The sequence below is a fragment of the Solanum pennellii genome, chromosome 8 (assembly GCF_001406875.1).
Source record: "Solanum pennellii chromosome 8, SPENNV200".
Taxonomy (NCBI): Eukaryota; Viridiplantae; Streptophyta; class Magnoliopsida; order Solanales; family Solanaceae; genus Solanum; species Solanum pennellii.
This window is the reverse complement of record NC_028644.1, coordinates 64,533,836-64,554,861: the sequence shown is the minus strand read 5'-3', so window position 1 is coordinate 64,554,861 and position 21,026 is coordinate 64,533,836. Positions and strand designations below refer to the sequence as shown.

General features: G+C 33.3%; 3 protein-coding genes across 5 annotated transcripts; 2 read left to right on the top strand and 1 right to left on the bottom strand.

The window, feature by feature from the left end:
- The first annotated feature begins 3,328 nt into the window (after positions 1 to 3,328).
- Positions 3,329 to 5,424, top strand: LOC107028415 (pentatricopeptide repeat-containing protein At1g31920). Its single transcript, XM_015229470.2, has one exon. It carries the CDS (start codon positions 3,579 to 3,581, stop codon positions 5,394 to 5,396), a length of 1,818 nt encoding a protein of 605 aa, XP_015084956.1. The 5' UTR covers positions 3,329 to 3,578; the 3' UTR covers positions 5,397 to 5,424.
- Positions 5,425 to 5,597: 173 nt separating this feature from the next.
- LOC107028416 (phosphomevalonate kinase, peroxisomal) lies at positions 5,598 to 14,356 on the bottom strand. 3 transcript variants are annotated; one of them, XM_015229471.2, is made up of 11 exons: positions 14,232 to 14,356; positions 13,334 to 13,396; positions 13,075 to 13,225; positions 12,838 to 12,935; positions 12,331 to 12,440; positions 12,154 to 12,206; positions 10,743 to 11,129; positions 8,330 to 8,434; positions 7,510 to 7,737; positions 6,718 to 6,840; positions 5,598 to 6,148 (listed from the first exon to the last, which is right to left on the bottom strand). In XM_015229471.2, the coding sequence occupies exons 2-11, from the start codon at positions 13,339 to 13,341 to the stop codon at positions 5,882 to 5,884; spliced, it is 1,530 nt and encodes a 509-aa protein (XP_015084957.1). In that variant the 5' UTR covers positions 13,342 to 13,396; positions 14,232 to 14,356; the 3' UTR covers positions 5,598 to 5,881. The 3 variants fall into 3 exon arrangements, with proteins under 3 accessions (XP_015084957.1, XP_027775016.1, XP_015084958.1); XM_027919215.1 differs by having other exon boundaries at positions 13,334 to 13,433; positions 14,232 to 14,340; XM_015229472.2 differs by lacking the exon at positions 14,232 to 14,356 and adding an exon at positions 14,100 to 14,225.
- Positions 14,357 to 14,512: 156 nt separating this feature from the next.
- On the top strand, positions 14,513 to 19,886 carry LOC107028417 (vacuolar protein sorting-associated protein 25). The gene is made up of 7 exons (XM_015229473.2): positions 14,513 to 14,757; positions 15,814 to 15,905; positions 16,537 to 16,676; positions 18,029 to 18,082; positions 18,176 to 18,264; positions 18,957 to 19,032; positions 19,533 to 19,886. Exons 2-7 carry the CDS (start codon positions 15,847 to 15,849, stop codon positions 19,652 to 19,654), a joined length of 540 nt encoding a protein of 179 aa, XP_015084959.1. The 5' UTR covers positions 14,513 to 14,757; positions 15,814 to 15,846; the 3' UTR covers positions 19,655 to 19,886.
- Positions 19,887 to 21,026: the final 1,140 nt, after the last annotated feature.

Genomic DNA, 21,026 nt, shown 5'->3' with positions numbered 1-21,026 from the left:
TATATATATATTGTTTTAGCATCTTCTTATTTATTGTTGAAATTATTTTATCACCCCTTCTGTTTAATTTTATTTGTCCACTATATTTAAAATATATTTATTTCTTTTATTGTATAAAGAAAAAATAATTATTATTATTTTCATTTTATACTCAACATTAATTGCTTATTTTTCTAGAGAATCTTCATATCTCAATTGATTAACTACTTAAAATTTAACTTTGTCGGTGAATGTTCGTTTCTCCAAAGTGTTACTCGCCTCCCCTATTTTTCTTTTTTTTTGACCCAAAATTTTATTTTTTATCTTTTAAAAAGAGGTCATGATATGAATACTTGAAAAACTCTTTTTAGATGTCCAAATAAAAGAGTTGAGAAAGAAAGAATAAAACACATTCGATGAATGTGATTTATGTATAATATTTCAGTCTCTTCTTATTTATTGTTGAAATTACTCTATTGCCTATTTCGATCCATTTAATTTTATTTGTCTGTTATCATGGAAATTTTTTTCCATTCTATACTCAACATTAATTGCTTATTTTTCTGAGAATCTTCGTATCGACTAACTATCTAAAATTCATCTTTATCGGTGAATGTTCGATTCTCTAGATTGTTAATCTCCTCTCCTATTTTTCTTTTCTCGATCCACAATTTTATATTTTGTCTTTTAAAAGAAGATCATTACGTTGAAAACTTGAAAAACCATTCTTAGATACCTAAATAGAAAGAGCTTAGAAAGAAAGACATAAAACGCATTTGCTGAATGTGATTTCTGTATAAGTTTCAGTCTCTCCGTATTTATTATTAAAATAACTTTATTACCCTTTATGTTTAATTTTATTTGTTCACTATTTTAAAATATATTTATCACTTTTATCATATCAAAATATTTACACTCAACATTAATTAATTATCTTTTTTAAAATCTTCATATCTCAATTTAATTAGCTACCTAAAATTTAACTTTATCCATAAATATTTAATCCTCTGCCTGAGTTAATAATCTATCTATATTATTAATTTAGTCAATTATAACTAGTCCAAATTCAACCTAGTTGAATTACTCAATTTTACATTCTTCTTTTTCAACTACACTAAAATATTCCAAGTACTAAAATAGTATATAGTAATATAATATATAAAAACACAAAGTGGAGGACCATATAATTAATGTGAAGTATAGCCATATTGTGGACTGGTCAGAATGTAACAAAGACAATCAATTGAACTTTTGGGAGTTGGTGATTTTCTGCAGTTGAATTATTGTTCAAAGAGTACTTTATAAAATATAATAATTTCTTTTGTACTCATATATCTACCTCTTGTTTTGACTCAATCAAAATTTTATAATGTTTAAACCAAAAAAGATTTAAATTTAAAAAGATTTGAATTGTTTTAGTCAAGAATTACAAAATCAGCTCATAAAATCTTAATGTTAAAATCGAAATTAATCAAATATAAAAGATTTGAAAGGTTTAAGTCAAGCATTATAAAATTAGCCTATGAAATTATGATTTTTGTCCTTTAGATTTGGATGGATTAATTATTTTATTAACTAAGCTAATTTTAACCTATTTACTTTAATCTATTTTAAAATTAGATTGATATAAAGTTCAAATTGATTCATGGAAAACTTTGTCTAAATATTTTTTTTATTACGTATGTTTTATATAGTCATGATATGAGGAAAACAAATTTTATCAGATAGTCAAATAAATTATAAAAAATCAGACTTATTAAGAATTGAACAGGTTAAATTATGATTCATTTTTTTTAAAGATAATTTTAACTCATTTCAATTCAGTCTGCTTCAATCCAACTAACATTTAAGTGAATCAACAACCCGTCTATTTGTTAGCTCAATCTTTTTAACATTCTCAAATTCAATTCAATCTGTTCATTTAACATTTCTCAGTAACCAAACAATTACCAATTTAGAACTGTACAACTTGAAATTTGAGAATTATACAATTGTAGTTTTAAGTGTTATATAAGAAAGAAATATTTAGCTGATAATTCCTCTATCTTCTTCATTTAAGATCAAAATTATATTTTATGTATGTATAATAGATATCAATTTTATTTTTTTTTTGTAAATTTATTTCTTTACATTTTATATCCCCTTAATAAAAATTATGACCTCGCTACTATCTCCGGCCATTATCTCTTGATATTGTTGTTTTTTCTTCTTTAAACCTTCTTGTATGAAATTGACTCTATCAAAACTTAATTTTACACCTAAAAACATTTGAAGTTTTGATAAATATTTTCTAATTTTACAACTTTAAGTCAGAATTAATGCTTCGTGGCCTAAATTCAGCTAAAAATTTAAATTATATTTCAAAGTGATTTTAGCTTCAAACCCATATATTATGAAGTGACTTGAACTTTATAGGCAATGAACGTTGGGCTAACTAAAAAAGAGATATGGGCTTTAAAATGAAAATGGGGCCTCAGGCCTGTAAAGAAGAAGACTTGGGGTTTCAATATTATATTATTTTACATTTAAAATTGAAAAATAAAGAGAAAATAAGAAGAATGCTTTATAAAACTGGAATAATGAGAGAAAATTAAATGTTGAAGAAGATAACAAGGGAATTCATTATCTACCATTAGCTTGTATTTGGACACGCTATATGAAATTCTGATTTCAAATCAATATTTTTTTAGACATGTCATTTGAAATCATGATTTGACTCATATTTGAAGTCGGAATGATAAGATTGTTTGTACCATAAGAAAGATTATGTTTAAGAATAAGTAGTTACTACTATTATTGACTAGTAGATCTTTATAAAATTATTTGTATTTGAAAGTTTGTAATTGCAAACATTACTTATAAAGGGAACATAAAGAATGCAATATATCAATGCGGTGCCTTAGAGTATTCTGATATCTTGTTTATGAACAATAGTTTTGCTCATTTTGGTAAAAATATACAAAAGTTCAGGAAATTTCGATAATTCACATCTTGTAGCGTTTTCATGTTTATAAGAAAAAGAATATAACTTAAGAAATCTTCAAATACAAACAAAACTTCAACTTCATATCAATTTAATTTCATATCACGATTTCATATCACATGACTAAACAAACACTTAAACTCATTAATAAATGACTCTCAATTTATTTTTCCTTGGGTCTACTAGCAGGGTCATTCCAGTTTAGATATTGTATCAATTGATCTCATTTTGGGCTAACCAATGAAAATTGTAGAACATTTACCAAAAGTGCAATAGGGCTATATGAGTGGCTACATATATTTTAATTCCATACTTTGTGGACCCCATCAACTCAAAAACATTATCCTATCAACTTCCACATGTCTCATGACTAGGCAGATTTTTTCTGGTTCAAATTCACTTTCCAAATCTCATGGATGAGAGCACTCTTTCTAGTTGTCTCAATCAAGAAAATGTTCAAGATTCCAAGCTACTTTCACTTCTTTTCCAATTCCAAAAATTTAATATTTTCACAGCACAAAGTTGTAATCTTGATACTATTGCACTAGTGACTAGTGAGTTTTATCAGTTCATCAAGCTTAGAAAATCTTGGAATTATATGATGGTGTAAAACAGGATGGTGAGGACTTCAGTCCTTTATCAGACTCCATTCTTGATACCCAAAGAATATCATGCAAAAGCTCAAGAATTCAACTTTAGCTTGAAGGAACAAGAATGGATTTCTATGATCAAGAAATGCAACAGTATGAGGGAATTGAAGCAAGTTCATGGCCAAATCTTGAAACTTGGATTCATTTGTAGCTCTTTCTGCGCAGGCAATCTTTTATCCACTTGTGCACTTTCAGAATGGGGCAGCATGGATTATGCTTGTTTGATTTTCGATGAAATCGATGATCCAGGTTCATTTGAATACAATACTGTTATAAGAGGATATGTTAAAGATATGAACTTGGAAGAAGCTCTACTTTGGTATGTTCGTATGATTGAAGATGAGGTTGAACCAGATAATTTCTCATATCCTACACTTCTTAAAGTATGTGCTCGAATTCGAGCACTCAAAGAAGGAAAGCAGATTCATGGGCAGATTCTCAAGTTTGGACATGAGGATGAGGTGTTTGTGCAGAACAGTTTGATCAATATGTATGGGAAGTGTGGAGAGGTTAGGCAATCTTGCATTGTCTTTGAGCAAATGGATCAAAGAACTATAGCTTCTTGGAGTGCACTTATTGCAGCTAATGCTAATTTGGGACTATGGTCTGAGTGCCTTAGAGTTTTTGCTGAAATGAACTCTGAGGGGTGTTGGAGGGCAGAGGAAAGTACATTGGTGAGTGTGATTTCTGCTTGTACTCATTTGAATGCCCTTGATTTTGGGAAAGCAACACATGGATATCTTTTAAGGAACATGACTGGTCTCAATGTTATAGTAGAGTCATCCTTAATAGACATGTATGTTAAATGTGGATGTCTAGAGAAAGGGTTGTTTCTCTTTCAAAGAATGGCAAACAAGAACCAGATGTCCTATAGTGCCATCATCTCAGGGTTGGCATTGCACGGGCGTGGAGAGGAAGCTCTAAGGATCTACCATGAAATGCTCAAAGCAAGAATAGAACCAGATGATGTTGTTTATGTTGGGGTTTTGAGTGCTTGTAGTCATGCTGGACTGGTTGAAGAAGGGCTAAAATGTTTTGACAGGATGAGACTGGAGCATCGGATAGAGCCAACAATTCAGCATTATGGGTGTATGGTTGATCTCTTGGGACGAACTGGGAGGCTCGAGGAAGCTTTGGAGCTCATCAAAGGCATGCCAATGGAGCCAAATGACGTCTTATGGAGAAGTCTGCTAAGTGCTTGCAGAGTTCATCAGAATGTTGAGTTGGGAGAAGTAGCAGCCAAGAATCTTTTCATGTTGAAATCAAGAAATGCTAGTGATTATGTGATGCTCTGCAATATATATGCACAAGCTAAAATGTGGGAAAAGATGTCTGCAATTCGGACAAAAATGGTTAATGAAGGGATAATTCAAGTAACTGGTTCTTGCTTAGTTGAAGCAGACAGAAAACTCTACAAGTTTGTGTCCCAAGATAGGTCACATACCTGCAGTGATGAGGTCTACGAGATGATTCACCAAATGGAATGGCAACTGAAATTTGAAGGGTATTCACCGGATACATCATTGGTATTGTTTGATGTAGATGAAGAAGAGAAGAGGCAAAGACTGAGCACTCATTGTCAAAAGCTGGCAATTGCATTTGCACTTATAAAAACATCTCAAGGTTCTCCTATAAGAATAGTGAGAAATGTCAGAATGTGTAGTGATTGTCACACATACACTAAACTTATTTCCATGATTTATGAAAGAGAGATCGTTGTTAGGGACAGAAATCAGTTCCACCATTTCAAAGATGGAACTTGCTCTTGTAAAGATTACTGGTGAATACATATTCTTTTTCCCTTCAAACTTACCTTTCATAATTATCGTCATGCTTTCTGCAGTTCAAAGATGAAACAATATTAGCACCTAACTTCAGAATCATGCCAATCCTGGAATCCATAAGATATTGACTAGAAATCATATGATCCTGTATAGACGCGCTCTCAACTAAATATTTGATCCACAAAATTTGACAACAATCAATTTGAACAATGAAGTAAAAGAGAAATTCATTTCCAGCAAGATTTATTTTTTGATTCAATGATCCATAGAACTAGAGCAGGCTCTCATTTGGCTTATTTTTTCATGGCAAATACTTGCCCTCTTCAAACAATAGAAGGAGGTCACTATGACCTTGCAGTTTCGAAATTTCAACCTACCTGAACTAGAAAGGTAATCTATACATTATAATATTTTAAGATCTTATGTTTTAGTCATATGGCACTAGTAAAGTGAACTACTGCAAGTGATCTCCAACTTCCAGATCATTATTCAAGCTGAATTGAAGAAACAGCTGTAGTAATTTCCTTTGCTCGAGGATCGTTGTTTTCCAAGGACACACCATCAGGATCTTCTCTTACTAGCATTGCAAGAACATTAAGTGAACTCCAAGCTTGAGTCACATTGTTGCATGAAGCCCCCAGGGTAACTGCAAAAACTGCATCAAATCCACCAGCACCAGGAATGCCAGCCAACAAGACTCCCTCCATATTCATTGTAGCATCTAGAAGCTGAGATTGTGATTCTGGTTCTATCTGTGAATTGTGTACAAGGTGAAAGAAATGGTCATAAACATGAAATGAGGCAGCAGTGCACTGCTCTTTAAGAGCTTTTGACCTACAGGCATTGTTTGAATGTCAAGGTCATTGAAATATGTTCCATGAGAAAATTGCAGTAAGGTAAATTAGACGAAAAACATAATTTTCTAGCAAAGTGTCTATTGAAAAGTAGAAGAAAGTTTAAATTAAGAAACCATGTCCCTTCAAAACTCCTAAACTTTGCAACAGATGTTGGAATTTGAATGCAACCTACTTTACTTTCTCATTTGGAATTTTTTTCCATTGACTCAAATACATGCAAGAACATTACTTTGTCATTACTTCATTTTTAACAATTTTTCTTCTTACTTCTCGGACATTTATAGAGACCCAAAGGAAATGGACACTACAATTAAATTCTTCAGAAACAAAGCCTGCTTTTACATCATTGAGATAGAGCGATGTCTTGATAAATTTGCATCTGAAGTAATTCATATATAGATGAGGAGTGATAAGTGAAAGAAAAGAGAAGAAACAGTCTAGTTACATGGGATTGGAGAACTTACTGGGATTCCAGCAGCTTCTCCCATCTTCCGCATCTGATACCTAATCCGAAGCATAGCATCTCGAGCTCCTAATAATTCTTTAACAGTTTCTGTTTGAGTTGGTTCATTTGCTCTCTCCAACCACTGTTCATGGTTAAAAGCAGAAGAACTCAAAATTCGAATGAAAAATGTATCTCGAAACTTTGAAATAATATTCTATGAATAGAGATTCCACAATTATACCAAAAAGTAATGAGAACCCGATTGCTGTACATATTCAAAATATTTACATTTGAAACTTTGGGCTATAAATAGGACCTTTGAAGTCTCTCTACCTTCACAAGGTAGGGATAAGATTGGCATACACACCACCCTCCCAGACCCCACTTGTGATTACACTAGGTATACTGTTGTTGTGAATATGACCCTTGAGAAGTTATTTTTTTGGGGAGGTATTCTGTTAATTGAATTAGAAGAAAGGCAATTAGTTGATCTCAAGTATGATTCTTGTGACAGGCAGGACTGGATGCAAATTGAATAATTATATTAGCCCTTAGCTGCATACTTCTGCAAGGTAAATTGTAGGAAGAAGTTCACTGATATGAGAATCAGAGGGACAGCTTTCAAGAATGAGAGATAGTAAAATCTTAATTGTGAGGACGTAAATCGGCAATCAAATGTAATGCAAGATTAAGACTCGCATAAAACTGCCCAAGGAGGACTGTGAACAGAAACACGGAGGACCCAAAAACTGTTAAGAAAAGTTCAGATGATCACACAAGCTTTTCGAGCTCCGTTCTAGTTCCACTTTACCTTTTCAGCAGGAAGCAGGCTGCAGGCATTGATGATGCATTCATAAGCATTGTAATGTCTCTCGGCCAATTTACTTATGGTATTTAGGTGCGCTTCAAGAGCAGAGTTTCCTTCAGATAACCTTCTCCATGTTTCTAGAGAACCCTGAGGGTCAGACCTCTGCCATTTCTTAACAGCTCCAACCATTGATGGTGTTGAAGATCCTCCACAGCCCGGTTCTCCAAGTAACTGCAAGTGCTCAGTTATTAGCTCCAGCAACTTAGTGTGCATCACATACAATTAACACTTCAATATTGAGACAACTTCTGTTATAGTACAAATGCCTTGGAAGAGCAAGAACAAATCCATTGAAGTGGCAAGTAAAAGGAAAAAATTCAGTCAGGCAACATCTTCAGTTATTTCGTTTATACAGCTAATCAGGGAACTCAACAAAAGAGGACCAACAAAAGCATGCTAGGTTGGATCATTGACCTATGTGAAAGTTTAATATCATATCATCATCATATAGGTTTGAGTATCTTCTGCAAAAGAAATTTGAGCGCTTAGCCCAAGCACCAGGTGGATAAATTTACACTTGACATCAATATTAAGCAATTGAAGCTGAAATTAGTTTTATAGTTCTATCTGTCAGTATGATAGTCAACCAGCTGTGTAGTCAGCTACAAGTATGGAGATCAAAAGAGAATGTGTAGATTTGTCATTAAAGGTCGCCTAACATGTAAAACAGTAATTCTGATGATCCAGCTTATAGCAGATGAGCAATCCATTATTCTTCACCAGATAAACATTCATAAAGATGTGGAAAGTATATCAGACTCACTAATGTCATCAAAGGAGGCAATGAAAACTTGGTCCTCTCATGGTCCCACTTTGCTTTTAGGACATCATCAATGACTTCTGTTAGTGGTGTAGCCATACCTGCAAACTGCTAATCCAAAAGAATGTCAGAACAGTTGTGAAACTAGATTTGACAGATTTAGATTCAAATCCACAATCATCACTCCGCATAGTAATTAGCAGATGTTGGTTGGGATGACATCTACCCGGAGGGAGTGTAATGAGTACAGAAGATTTATATAGCTGACACCAACTGGTTTGGTAAATGAGGTATAGTTGATAGATTGATTGGAGAATTATTTCTTCACGTTAACTGAAGGATCAACATAAGCAGGCATCAAATGTCCCATAAGTTCCCCTGACACGTTATACAAACCCCGACACCATTCCTTAATCTTAAACCCTCAGAATAAGAACCACTGAAGATTTTGAAAATCAAGGCTTTTCATTACAGCAACATGAGGATTAGACTGGAGGAAAAATGATTAACCCTTTAGGTAATTTTATGGTTACCACTCCCCCGATTACTATGTCCCCTCTTCATTGTTTGGAAAAATGCCAACAGATAGTTAATCCTGGTAAAAACTGGGCCTTGGGTGACCAAGCTAGATTTTAGCACCACTGAAGCATGTAGTGATGGCAACAATATTTGAGTGATGATACATTTTTTTCTTCTGTTTTTTAGTAAGCGAGACATTCATGAGGGCCAATGGCACATGGTCCGAAACTTGGTGGATAAAGACCCACCCCTCTACCCTTCTTAATACTAGGATTTTGGTACATCACAGGGTTTGAACTCGTGATTTGCACCTCATCTACATAATTCACACATCACACACAGGCTCTTACCACTTAACCAAAGACCCAAGGGCTTGAATGATATGTCATATATTCATCATCTTCATATGAAGTTATCACCAAAGACCCAAGGGCTTGAATGATATGTCATATATTCATCATCTTCATATGAAGTTATCTTAATTCGGAAAGAGTATATTACTCTTAGTCAAAGCTATGTAATTCACAGGGGTTTGAATGATGCAACATATTCATCATGTTTGTATGAAGTTATCTCAATTTAGAAAGAGCACATTAACTTTGGTATCTTAGGAAAAAAGCTATGTAATTTAAACATGGATTATTAATGAGCTTCAGAAAATAAGCCTTTGGCATATTAAATTACTAGTTCTCGGACACGTGCAATGCACGTGTATTTCATACCATTTTAAACTACACTAACACACAGTCAACTATGAACCTGTGTGCTCCAAGCATAGTCCATGTCCACATTTCAAAGTTCAAATATGCAAAGGCATTCACAGATCAACTTGTATCTGAATTTGAATTTTATTGCAACATAAGCTTTTCATAAATAGATATTATACTAAAAGAAGTGAATGTGCTGCTAGCTTAGCAATAATACAAAAAGTGTTGGTCATATTTGTAGCTAAATCAATTATATTGGAATAGATTTATCTGAAGTAAGACTCTTTTTGGAGGAGAAATCTAACCAAAGAAGGCAAATGAAATAATTGGACAAACCCACCTTATGATACACTGTATAGATAAAGTATTTAACGAATGTGAAAAGATTGATCAGAATAAATATTATTAAGAAGATTAAACTATGTCCAACCAATAAAACAAAGAAATTTTATATATTAAAATATGAATGAAAATGTAAAAAGAAGTAGGGAGATTAAAGAAAAAAAATTTAATGAGTGAAATAAATTTTAGAGTACACACAAGAATTGTAGGAAATAGTAAATTAAAGTTTTTCTTAGAAAAGTTAAATTTATACAACAAAATTATGGAAACATGAAAAGACACATGGAAAATTGAAAGGTCAAATACTATTAAAATAAATATAAAAAAGATAGAGATGAAATTCAACTTTAAGAGATACATGCATCTACTTTAATTTCTTGTCTTTAAGGAATAATTACTCATTTGTATTTTTTTTAAATTTGTGTGAGAAATTTGAAAGGTCAAGATTTTGAAATGAAAATAAGAAGATTATATATATATATATATGAAAATTATAAAAGTTTAATTTAGTAGAGGGGCAAAATGGTAATTCAATTTTTCACTTTGGAGCTTCCCACTTATAATAATATATATGATATGATATGATATATATATATATATATATATATATATATATATGAAAATTATAAAAGTTTAATTTAGTAGAGGGTCAAAATGGTAATTCAATTTTTCACTTTGGACCTTCCCACTTATAATAATATATGATGATATGATGATAAAATATATATGCTGAAGCCGTTCAGGCTATTTTCCCGTAACCGAGCCTCTGAGAAAACTTAACAGAATACTTTATCTATGATCAAAACTATGCCAATAAATTAATCAGATAGATGGAATATGAAGAAGACCTGCGCAGAGGAGAGCACTTCAGGCGAAAAGCGGATATAGCGTTGACTTCCATAAACTGCAGAACTAACATCAAACCCACTGCCAACTTTACCCTGTGCAATGCAATGAGCAGTTTGAGCTATCACATGAACTACATCAAGATCAACTACATCTTTCTTTCCTTGGAGTTGGTCCTCATCCAAAGAGGAGAGGTTCACAACACCAAGATAATGAAGCAAGGCGGCAACAACTGCAGTTGTCATAGCTGCTGATGACCCTAATCCAGTCTTTGCAACTTCAGGCTTGCGAGTTTCTCCAGTTGATTCTTCTGCATTAAAAGTGATCGAAGCAAAAGGCGGAAGGGAAGCCAATGACTCAGGTGTAAGAGGGAGCCCACGTGCTTCAATCTACATAAATAAGTAACAGAGAGGTCTCAATTACTATCAAACTAGAGAATAAAGGCAAACTAGTTTGTAGCATAACATCTTGGACTGCATCTTAGCTTATGCATTTGTTACACAATGTAATCTGATAGAAAGTTAAATATTTCAGTCAATGATTATTACAAAGGATTAATCGGAGTTGACCAGTTCCAACCATACAAAATCCCCGTATCAATGTCATTGCAATTTCTTGTCCCTATAGTCCAGCGCAATGTGATCAAGATATATAAGTCTTAGACTCTTGGCAATAAGATGATCAGGATAACTGAAGCTTGTGTCAATTTTGTTTTGATATACTATACAAATCCTAGTAGAATTGTTTTTATATTCTACACAAAGTACTATAACTTCATTAATAAATCTAATAAGCAGAAATTTGTTTCCATGGGAGAAGTAAATCTAACAAATGATGTGCTCATTTGGTGCATGACTAGTCACTCCGTTCAACAACTTCTGCAGTTGTGACTTCTGTTCAAGTAGTCTACTCTAGTTGTACTTTTTATCTTAAACTTAAGATTTGAACATCAACTATATAAATCAACTTGGAGTGGCATAATCAATTTTTTATTTTTTCAAAGTATTTCTAAGAAGAATTATATATTTTGTCCAGTGTTATCTTCTGAACTTAGAAAAGGTTTAGTCAAACATTAGTCCAGCAATTGGTCAAATTGATTATTATGCCAACTTAGGTCACTTCTAGGATTGAGGTAGTACTCAGTACTATTTTTCCATTAAATTATTCAACAAATTGCGCAACACCTTAACTTTAAAATTGCCAGGGCACTATATAGACTCATGAACTTTTTTCCTGCCCACTGTAAATCTTGAAACAGCTGCCACAAATTAGAAAATATTAAGTCGACAACTGTGGGTATGGTGATTACTGAATACCGAATTTCACTTCATGCCAACAAGCTGGACTCACAGGTAATTATCTATCACTGAGATACATGCCATATCAGAGATATAAAGTAAGCTGCAAAAGCACCTGATTCCGATACGAATAGAACTCATTGCAACCCAAGATAGTTATGTCAAGACCTGCATGGATAATGCAGTTTGAGAAATTATTTTTCTAATTTCTTTAACAAAAACTATGAGGTGAGTCCCGTATAAAGAAACGTCATCATCCTCAGATAAGATAGGTGAGAGTGTCGGACATTACCCTGCAGAAGTAGTGTCTGCAATGTGTCCTTCTTATCTTTGTCAAGTCTTGTATGGGCTGCTGCAACAGCATACTGCACTGCATGTTCTACAAAGGGGTTTCTTGATCCACTGATGATCGACTAAAAATATAAGTTACTACACTGCTCGTCATTTAGATGACTTTACAATTCATGTTATAACAAAACAGACCAAATTCATCAAGAATACAGTAGCCAGGTTACATTTAATACTTTTAAAAAAAAATCAGCAAATTGACAGAAATTTTTTGATAAAAGTAAATAATTTTATTAGTGATGGAGTAAACTCCTGTAGAAGCCGTATACCAAAAAGTAGAAAACCTACACCAAATTTGGTTATCTACAAAAGAAACTCAATCATCAATGCACATTGGGACCTCATAGCTCAAAGGACACCAAAAAGAAAGTAGAAACAAGAGACTATTTTGCAAATTTACAAGCATAAAAAGAAAAATATTATTTTCACTAACGAGACTTGAACTACTTGCCTTGAAGAAACAGGCTGAAGCTTTAGCTGTTTAAGAGACAGTTTATACATGGTTTCTCTTGCCATCTGGGGAGAAGTCAATTTAACATCTGTCCAACCCTGAAAAGGAATAAGAAAACTACCTTACAGTAGGAATAAAGCGTAGGGAAATACATAAAAGGTGCTTCTCAAGATGAGAAATGGTCATGCATACTCCAATTAATTGATCATTCAGTTAAGTGCAGCAAATATCACTCACCCATGCCCAACTTTCAGGTTTAATTTCGTCATAAAGTGGCTTCACGATAGCATAAAAACGAGCATTTGTGCTCAGTACAATACCAGCATTAGGCCTCTCTAGAACAAGATAACCACCAGTCATCAAAACCTTTCCAGGAGCAGAGGCCACTCTGTTTAGCCATCAATGAGCCGAAAATTAGACATATTAATACAAATGTAACAGGATTATTAAAGTATCATAAAATGGAAAATTCAAATGATAAACATCCGAAACTTACACTGCCATTATTTAACAATTCTAACTTTGTAAAGCTTGAAAACTTCAATCCAAGACAGATAAGCTGCAGGGGCGAAGTACCCGATAACGTACTTGTTTTTCTTGGGAAAAATATAAAGAGACAAAATGAAGCGTAATAAAAGAACAAAAGCCCTCCAATTTAATACAACGACAACAAACAAATATGCCTTATTAAGCAAAAATAAAAGTATGCCTTAATCCCCAACTAGCCTGGGATCAGCTAAATCATCATTCCTCTCCATTTCGACCTATTTCTAACCAAACTACAAAGACTACTACTTCCACTATCCGAAAAAGAATGTTACTTCATATATTTAGAAACAATTTAAGTATAATTCTTAAAATTTTACCCTTAATGAGACTTGATTTATAGCCTCTAAGGCTTGTTGTTCTAGATCACAAGTTCCAGAAGTCATCCATTCTTTCTTAAACCCAATTCCAAGTCAAACAGTGTCACATGAGTAACAAACAGAGAACCAGATGTAACAGCAGCCAAAACCTCAATCCCAACTACTATGATGTATAATCAAAGAAAAGGGAGATCACTGATTTCACTACAATAACTTGTTAAACTGAATATAGAGCATCTTAAACTATATTTTTCAACATGGGTTCCTCTAAAATCCTCAAAGAAATATAACAACAAGCTAAACTCAAAATCATCCACCACACCAAAGAATAGAGCCAGACCACAAACCAGGAAATAGACAAATAGTGGGAAAACGAAAAAAGGGCAAATCTTTTACCATTCAAATTTTCAAATAAAGTCGAAAGCTCTAAGTCCACTTAACAATTTCAAGTTGGGATTTTTCCAAGATTGACAAGTAATCATTCATATTTTAAACTCAACATATAAAGATAGAGAAAAAGATACTAACTTTTGTTGGGTTCGTGGTGGGGGTGGGGTGGTGCTACTGTGATTGACAGTCTTGAATCGAATTGAAGACGACGACAAGTGAAGAAGTAGCACTCCATTTTCATCTTTTTCCTTTTTTTGTTATTTTTTCCACACACCATTTGTTAAAAGGCTTAAAATGGTCCACTATCTTTGAGTTATGACTCAAAATAGTCCTATTTCTTTCTATTGGAGCATTAATAATCCAAATTTGATACATTTTCTGTCTCCATCCTTAACCACCGTGAGTTTTTCAACCGAGGCAAAACTTTCTGCACGTGACTTTCTCTTCAAAGCTTCTCAATTTTCTCTCTCTCTCTAAATAAACCAGATCATTCTCTTCCTGCAGTCCATTTTTCCAAAGTTTCATCATAACCTAATTTACAAATTGTTGTGTCCAAGTGAAAACTTAGGTGCTTCAGATTAGTTTTATTGAAGAAAGACGAAAAATAGCCCCTCTTTTTGTGGGTGAAATTGCAACTTTGGAGCATCGACTGTGGTGTCGTGTGGTAATTTCTATTATATTCTCTTTCTTGATTAAAAATTTTATTTTGTGTAATTAAAACTTTCATCATCTCTAAAGAGAACCTTTGGATTATTGCAGTAGTTAAGTTTGGGTTTCTGAGTTTCTGGTTTGCTGAGCATGTACTCTTTGTCTTTGTTTTCCTTTTTTCCATTATTAAAGACACCCAGATGCTAATTTTATGTGAAGTTTTGTTCTTTTCTGTTTCTTGAGGTGTATGGGGAAGAGGAAACTGTTATTTATCTTTTGCCTGTATTTTAGGTGACATACAGATACAGTTAGTAGAAAAGGTGTATGATAAGGCAACAAGGTACTACAAGGAGTGTGTATTGGTGATACTTTCGGGTATTGAAGGTTGATGACAATGATTAGGTGTTAGATTGATTAGGAGTTGGGATAAATGTAGGAACTCATCTTACCCTTTTGGCGGAAAGCATTGTACTCAACACATGTCATATATGCTTTCTGTGGTCCAGTTTAGGTTGATAACAATGACTAGGTGTTAGATTGATTAGGAGGCGGATCAAATGTAGGAACTTGTTTTCCCTTTTTGACGGAAAGAATTGTACTAAACACATGCCATATATGCCTTTTGGCTTGAAGTCATCACCCATAAGCACATTTGATGACTTGAAATCACGACATATCACCTGAACTTCCTTTTGAATTAGCATGCAGGAAAAAGAACCTTCTATGTCGTTTTGATGCCATTTTGCCTATGTCAAGCAAATGCTTATCTTTTAGTAGGAAGTGCAATAGCCCACAGTAAACAAATATGTTTTTTGAATTCAGACTTGTTTTTTTGGATAAATTTATTCTTAAGATGTTGGTTGGACCAGAATTATTCACAAACCAATCCGTGCAGATATGAACAGGTTGGGTTATGACCCCTTTTCTATTTAATTCATTTTTAATTTGTCCAAATCAAACCCAACCATACTTTACCACCACTAATATTGGGTTTTATTTTGGTGATATTTTTCTCTTTCCTTTGTTTCTTTTATATATTTATTTGTTACAAGTAGTATTTTTGAATGAGCAGGTGTAAGGCAGAGAAGGAAGTAGTTCAGGAAAGATGCAGAAGCTAGGCGAATTCAAGCTGCCTAACTTCTTTAATTATCCACCCTACTTCACGTAATTTGCCCCTGCCCTTATTTCCATGTGTCTATATGTATTAACACTTGGCTATAAACTGCAGTTTCTGGAGTTAGTATTTGAACTTGTCTGGTCAAAAAATATGGAAAACCTTTTCTTGGACGTGTGTTGAAAGTTGAACCTGCATTTTGACAGCAGTATATATCAATCAACTAGGCCTCAATCCCAATTTCCCACATCAGTGGAGGTTGGCTATATGAATATGTTTATTCTGCTTTAGGACTAAATTTGTTATGGGTACATGATGGATGGATGTATTTGCTAATGAGGAGAACACAAATAGAATGATTGCTAGAGAAAAGTTCTAATCAGGGCATGGTGGCAGTCTCATTATTCGGATAACAAAATTAGTTAGATCTACCTGCAGAAATTTAGTTTGGATTGCTTTGTTATTGTTGTATCTTATAACTGGAAAGTACCTAGAAGCAGTTATCCCTATGTATTTCTGATAAGCTAATGGCTGTTATCAAGTAATTACTAAGGACTTCTTGTACCTGTTCCATTCATCTACCATCCAGTCTTTTATTGGGCGGATGAAACACTTCTTTTCCTTTTAATGTGTAACAGGAAGCTTGTTTTTAGTTTTATGATAATTTATTTTCTTTCCCAGTTTGCAGCCTGTGAGGGAAACTAGGGAGAAGCAGATACAACTATGGAAAGAGCTCATAATTGATTTCTGTCGAACCCAAAAGATCTTTGTAATTGCGCTGGAGGTAGACTTTCCATTGTTCAGTAATGCTGCTATTGAAAGTGAGTGCTTCTTCTTATTAGTGTTTTATATATATATTCCCCAAATTATTGCTTTGGGTAAAAATCCAGTAAAGTGGGTTGAGATTCATAACAACAGCTAGTGATCTTGAATGCGAGAGGAACTTAAAATAGTACATCTCCATTCCAGCTTATGTGAAATTTAAGATGTTAATTTGACTTGTATCATAGTAGTGATAATCTGTTCCAAAAACATACATCATAGTAGTGATAATGGAAGAAAATATTGAAGTAATAGTATAAAGAGTTATGATTTCTTATGGGAAAATATAACAGAGCTATAAAATGCATATGTTATGAATTTGAATTCTTTAAAGGTCTTGAAAATTGTATAGAAATGAAATGGTGTCTACATTCTGGAATGTCCCGAAGCGAAATGAGTTTCATTTAAATTTGAAAGAAGTAACTATCACCCTCTGGATTCTTACAAGATTGTCAAAACGAATCTGCACTTGACATTAAGCAAGGAAGCAGAAACAAAATAGATGTTCTCATGCATGCATGCACATTTGAACTGAGATGATCTAGTCCCAGCATGAAAAGGAGCATAAAATATGTTTATGCTGATTTTCTCAGTTTGTAGTTGAAATAACCAATGATACAGAGATTATCCTACAACTAGAAAAGAAAATGGATTAATTACATGTGAATCGGTAGGTTACCCATCTAATTTCTAAGGAAGTGGGATGGTTAGGGGAAAATTAATAAGAAACAAGTGCAAAACAGAGAAAGAGCAAAATATAAATATCATTACAATTGAGTGTAAAATGTTTTAGGAGTTTCAGATCCATTGAGAAAATTTCTGCTATGTTACCACTTACCAAAATATTATGATATTATATTTAGTAGCATGCCGTGGATTAATTCACGTTAACTTATCTAACAACAAAAAGTTGTCTTTAAACCACATGTACATTGCCTCCAATGAATTTCTTTTCCTCTGCAAATCTTACCTAGGGAAGTAAGAAATTCATATAAATGATCAAATTTATGTGATTCTAAAGTTGAACAGCGTGAATTTGTATTACTTATTCCTCTGGAGCACAAGGTTACTGAAGAGATCCTTCAGTTTTTCTATGCCATTAAGTATGCATGTCTGTTCATAGACCATATCAACCAAATGAAATTTCAATCACAATAGCATTAGGTGGTAAAGCTTGCCGGTACTGGTTGATTTTTTTAAAGAAAATGCAAAATCCTTGCGTTTTTAGCTAAAAGAAAATGTGATTATCTCTTTATGTGGTATAGCATGCCTCGGACTGGATGAAAATCTTTTGTAATCTGGAATGGTGGCTGTATTTGTGTGCCGCAACTGATGATCTTTGATAGTGCAGGATCTCTGAGTCATGAAGCTAGGGAGGCATTTCTCTCGGCTTTGGTTTCTGATGGTAAGTGATCTTGCCACATGAATAATGTATAGGACCTTAATGAGTCTGTTGTACTGTAGAAGGCTAGATCTCTGACTCTGATCTACTTGACAGGTCGTGCAGAATGGATGGATAAAGGTCATAGAAAATGCCTAGTTCTATGGCATCGTATTCAAGACTGGGCAGACTTGATTGTAAACTTTGTGAGTAGTAGTACAACCTTATGATAATTGATGTTTGTTCTCAATATGCTAGTGGATTATAAAACCTGGTAGCGTTTAGGAATGGCTCTGCATTTGAGGGGACTATACCATGATTAGTTAAGTGGATATATATGATGTTGTTATACAGCAAAAGTAGAGATCAAGTAAAGGAGAAGAGAATCATGTAGCCACCTTATGAGTTATAATCCCGATCTGTATTCCTCATGCTCTCCCTCGCTCGGCGCCTACCACCTCATATAACTATCTTTGTATAGAACCATTTTTCATCTCTATGGGTTATCCATTTATAAAAGGTGGCGCTGCAAGATCGTGTTTATCATCAGTCATCAGTGACCCCTTTTCCCTTCTGCGTACCTTCCACTTTCCTGCTTTCTTATTCTTCTTAAATTTATCTGAAATCTCTCTCAGTTTGGTCATTTGAGTCGAATTTCTCATGGGGTGTCATCCTATAAAAAATGCAATTTTAATGTTTAGCAATTAGGTTCCCTGTTGGAAGACTGCTATATACCATATTTGGGATGGATGCAGAAAGACAGGGTGTCGGGTTTTCTTTTGAATGAAATGATGAACAGGAGTATATTCAACCTTGTCACATTGTTTTTGTGTTGGCAATCTGCTGCCATTACCGAGCCTTGTCAAATTCCTTATGCCAGTATTATCTGTCTGATTAGGTGAAGGAGAATGGGCTGGAAGACAGTGTTATGACAGTTGAAGAAATACGTTCTGGGGTGGAGTCCCGTGGAACAGGTAAAATTTTGGTTTTAGAATCTACAAGATATTAGATACCACTAATAGTTAAATACCCAAGCTAACATATGCAAAATATTTAAAGAAAGAAGATCAAAGTATAACCAATATTGTTTTCTCTTTTTCAAAAAAATATTGGTTATTCTTTTCTTCTTTCTTTAAATATTTTGCATATGTTAGCTTGGCATTTCACTTTTCCTACTATGCACGGAGCATATTTTCACTGAGAAGAGTTTACGCTTTCAATTGTTCCTTTTCTAATATGATCGTGTGCTTATTTCAATCTTGAACTACTTGATCATAAACATGTACTAGAAATATCAGTGGATCAGTGTATCAAACATTTTACGTTTAACATCTGGCTATTCTGTATGTATTTGATGTTTAGTAATGAACTCGCTTACATGGTTTAACTACAATTTATCCTCTGACAAACTTCATGGACTTATGGGATCTTATGCTATTATGTTCTTCTTGTCTTTGGCGTTTTGATTTTTCAGAGCTTCATGGAATAGACCGTACAGTTCTTATGCGAGCTTTGAAGGTGTTGGAACATAAAGGAAAGCTTGCAATATTTAAGGGAACATCAGCTGATGATGAAGGTGTCAAATTTTCTGTGTAAACCACCTTGGTGGACTATATTTATGTGTACAATGATGGAGAAAGTTCGTATCTACGAGCACGTATGAATTACGTTATGGAGTGAAACTGGAGATAAAATGGTTTCATGTTGTGATACAGATACCTTACTGGACTATTTTAATTCCAGGTAGAATGAACATTGAGTTCTTACTTGACTAATTTGCCTAAATGAACAGATAATATATAGACTGATGAAAGGCTATATATGAACAGATAAATTTGTCCCTAACTGTGTGAAATGAAACAAACTTATCCTCTGGTAAATGGTGGGGATCAAATATGCTCTCGATGTTACTGGCGATAAAGGTTATGCCAGAAAGAATAAGTATATAATTATGAGCGACATAGGAGAGAGACGAGCGAGCAAGATGGTAGAGAAGCAAGTGAGAGTTCAATATGTATCTTTGATACTATATATATATATATATTATACTAGATACAATGACGGAGAGACGAGCAAAAGAAGAGAGGGGCAAGTGAGATAGGAGAAAGGCTAGCGAGAGAGTCAGTATGTCTTCGATGCATGTAATTTACGCTTGAATACAGTATATTTGTAATAAATTATATTTAATGACCTGCATGTATCAAAGATACATGTATCTGATTGCACAAAATACATGTATTTGGTGAAGAAAAAGTGGTACGAAAGGTAATTTTCTAAACTAATATGAGCGCACGTAATTAAGACCCAAACTAATAAAATTTGGGTCGTTTGCTCAAATTCTATTTCTTGCAATTATAAGGTCAAAATATTTAAAATAATGAATCTTATGGGTTTCTTTAAAAACTTTTATTAGACAATATTAAAGTTAATAAATGAAATGGAAAATCTCTCGATATTTTATATAAAAAAGGAGAGAGAAAGTAAGAATTATTAGTTTCTTTTCAATAATATAAATATTTTAAAACTTTAAATTAAACTATTCAAATCTTTAAATTCATAAAAAAAAAATTACAACAAGGTCCAAGGTAATACATCATAAACAATTGGATAACATCTTACATATCAGTATAAATTTTAATATTATTATGTCAAACTAAAAAACTTTATATTTTGTAAAAGAAAAAAAACTAAACATTTAATATATTTTGTAAAAGAAAAAAAAACTAAAGATTTAATATTTTTGTGTGATCAAATGATTGATCACTCAACCTATGATTTTGCTTTAATCAGGACTTTCTTATAGTATGATAAAAACAGATCTTAATATTTTTCCCATGACTTTGAATTGAAGCAAAAAAATTATACAAAAATTTAAGAATAAAATTAAAAATTAAAATTATAGCATACGATTATTATCGGATTCTATAAACATGACAACAAAGATGGTTATGAAATCTTTTTGGAGAAG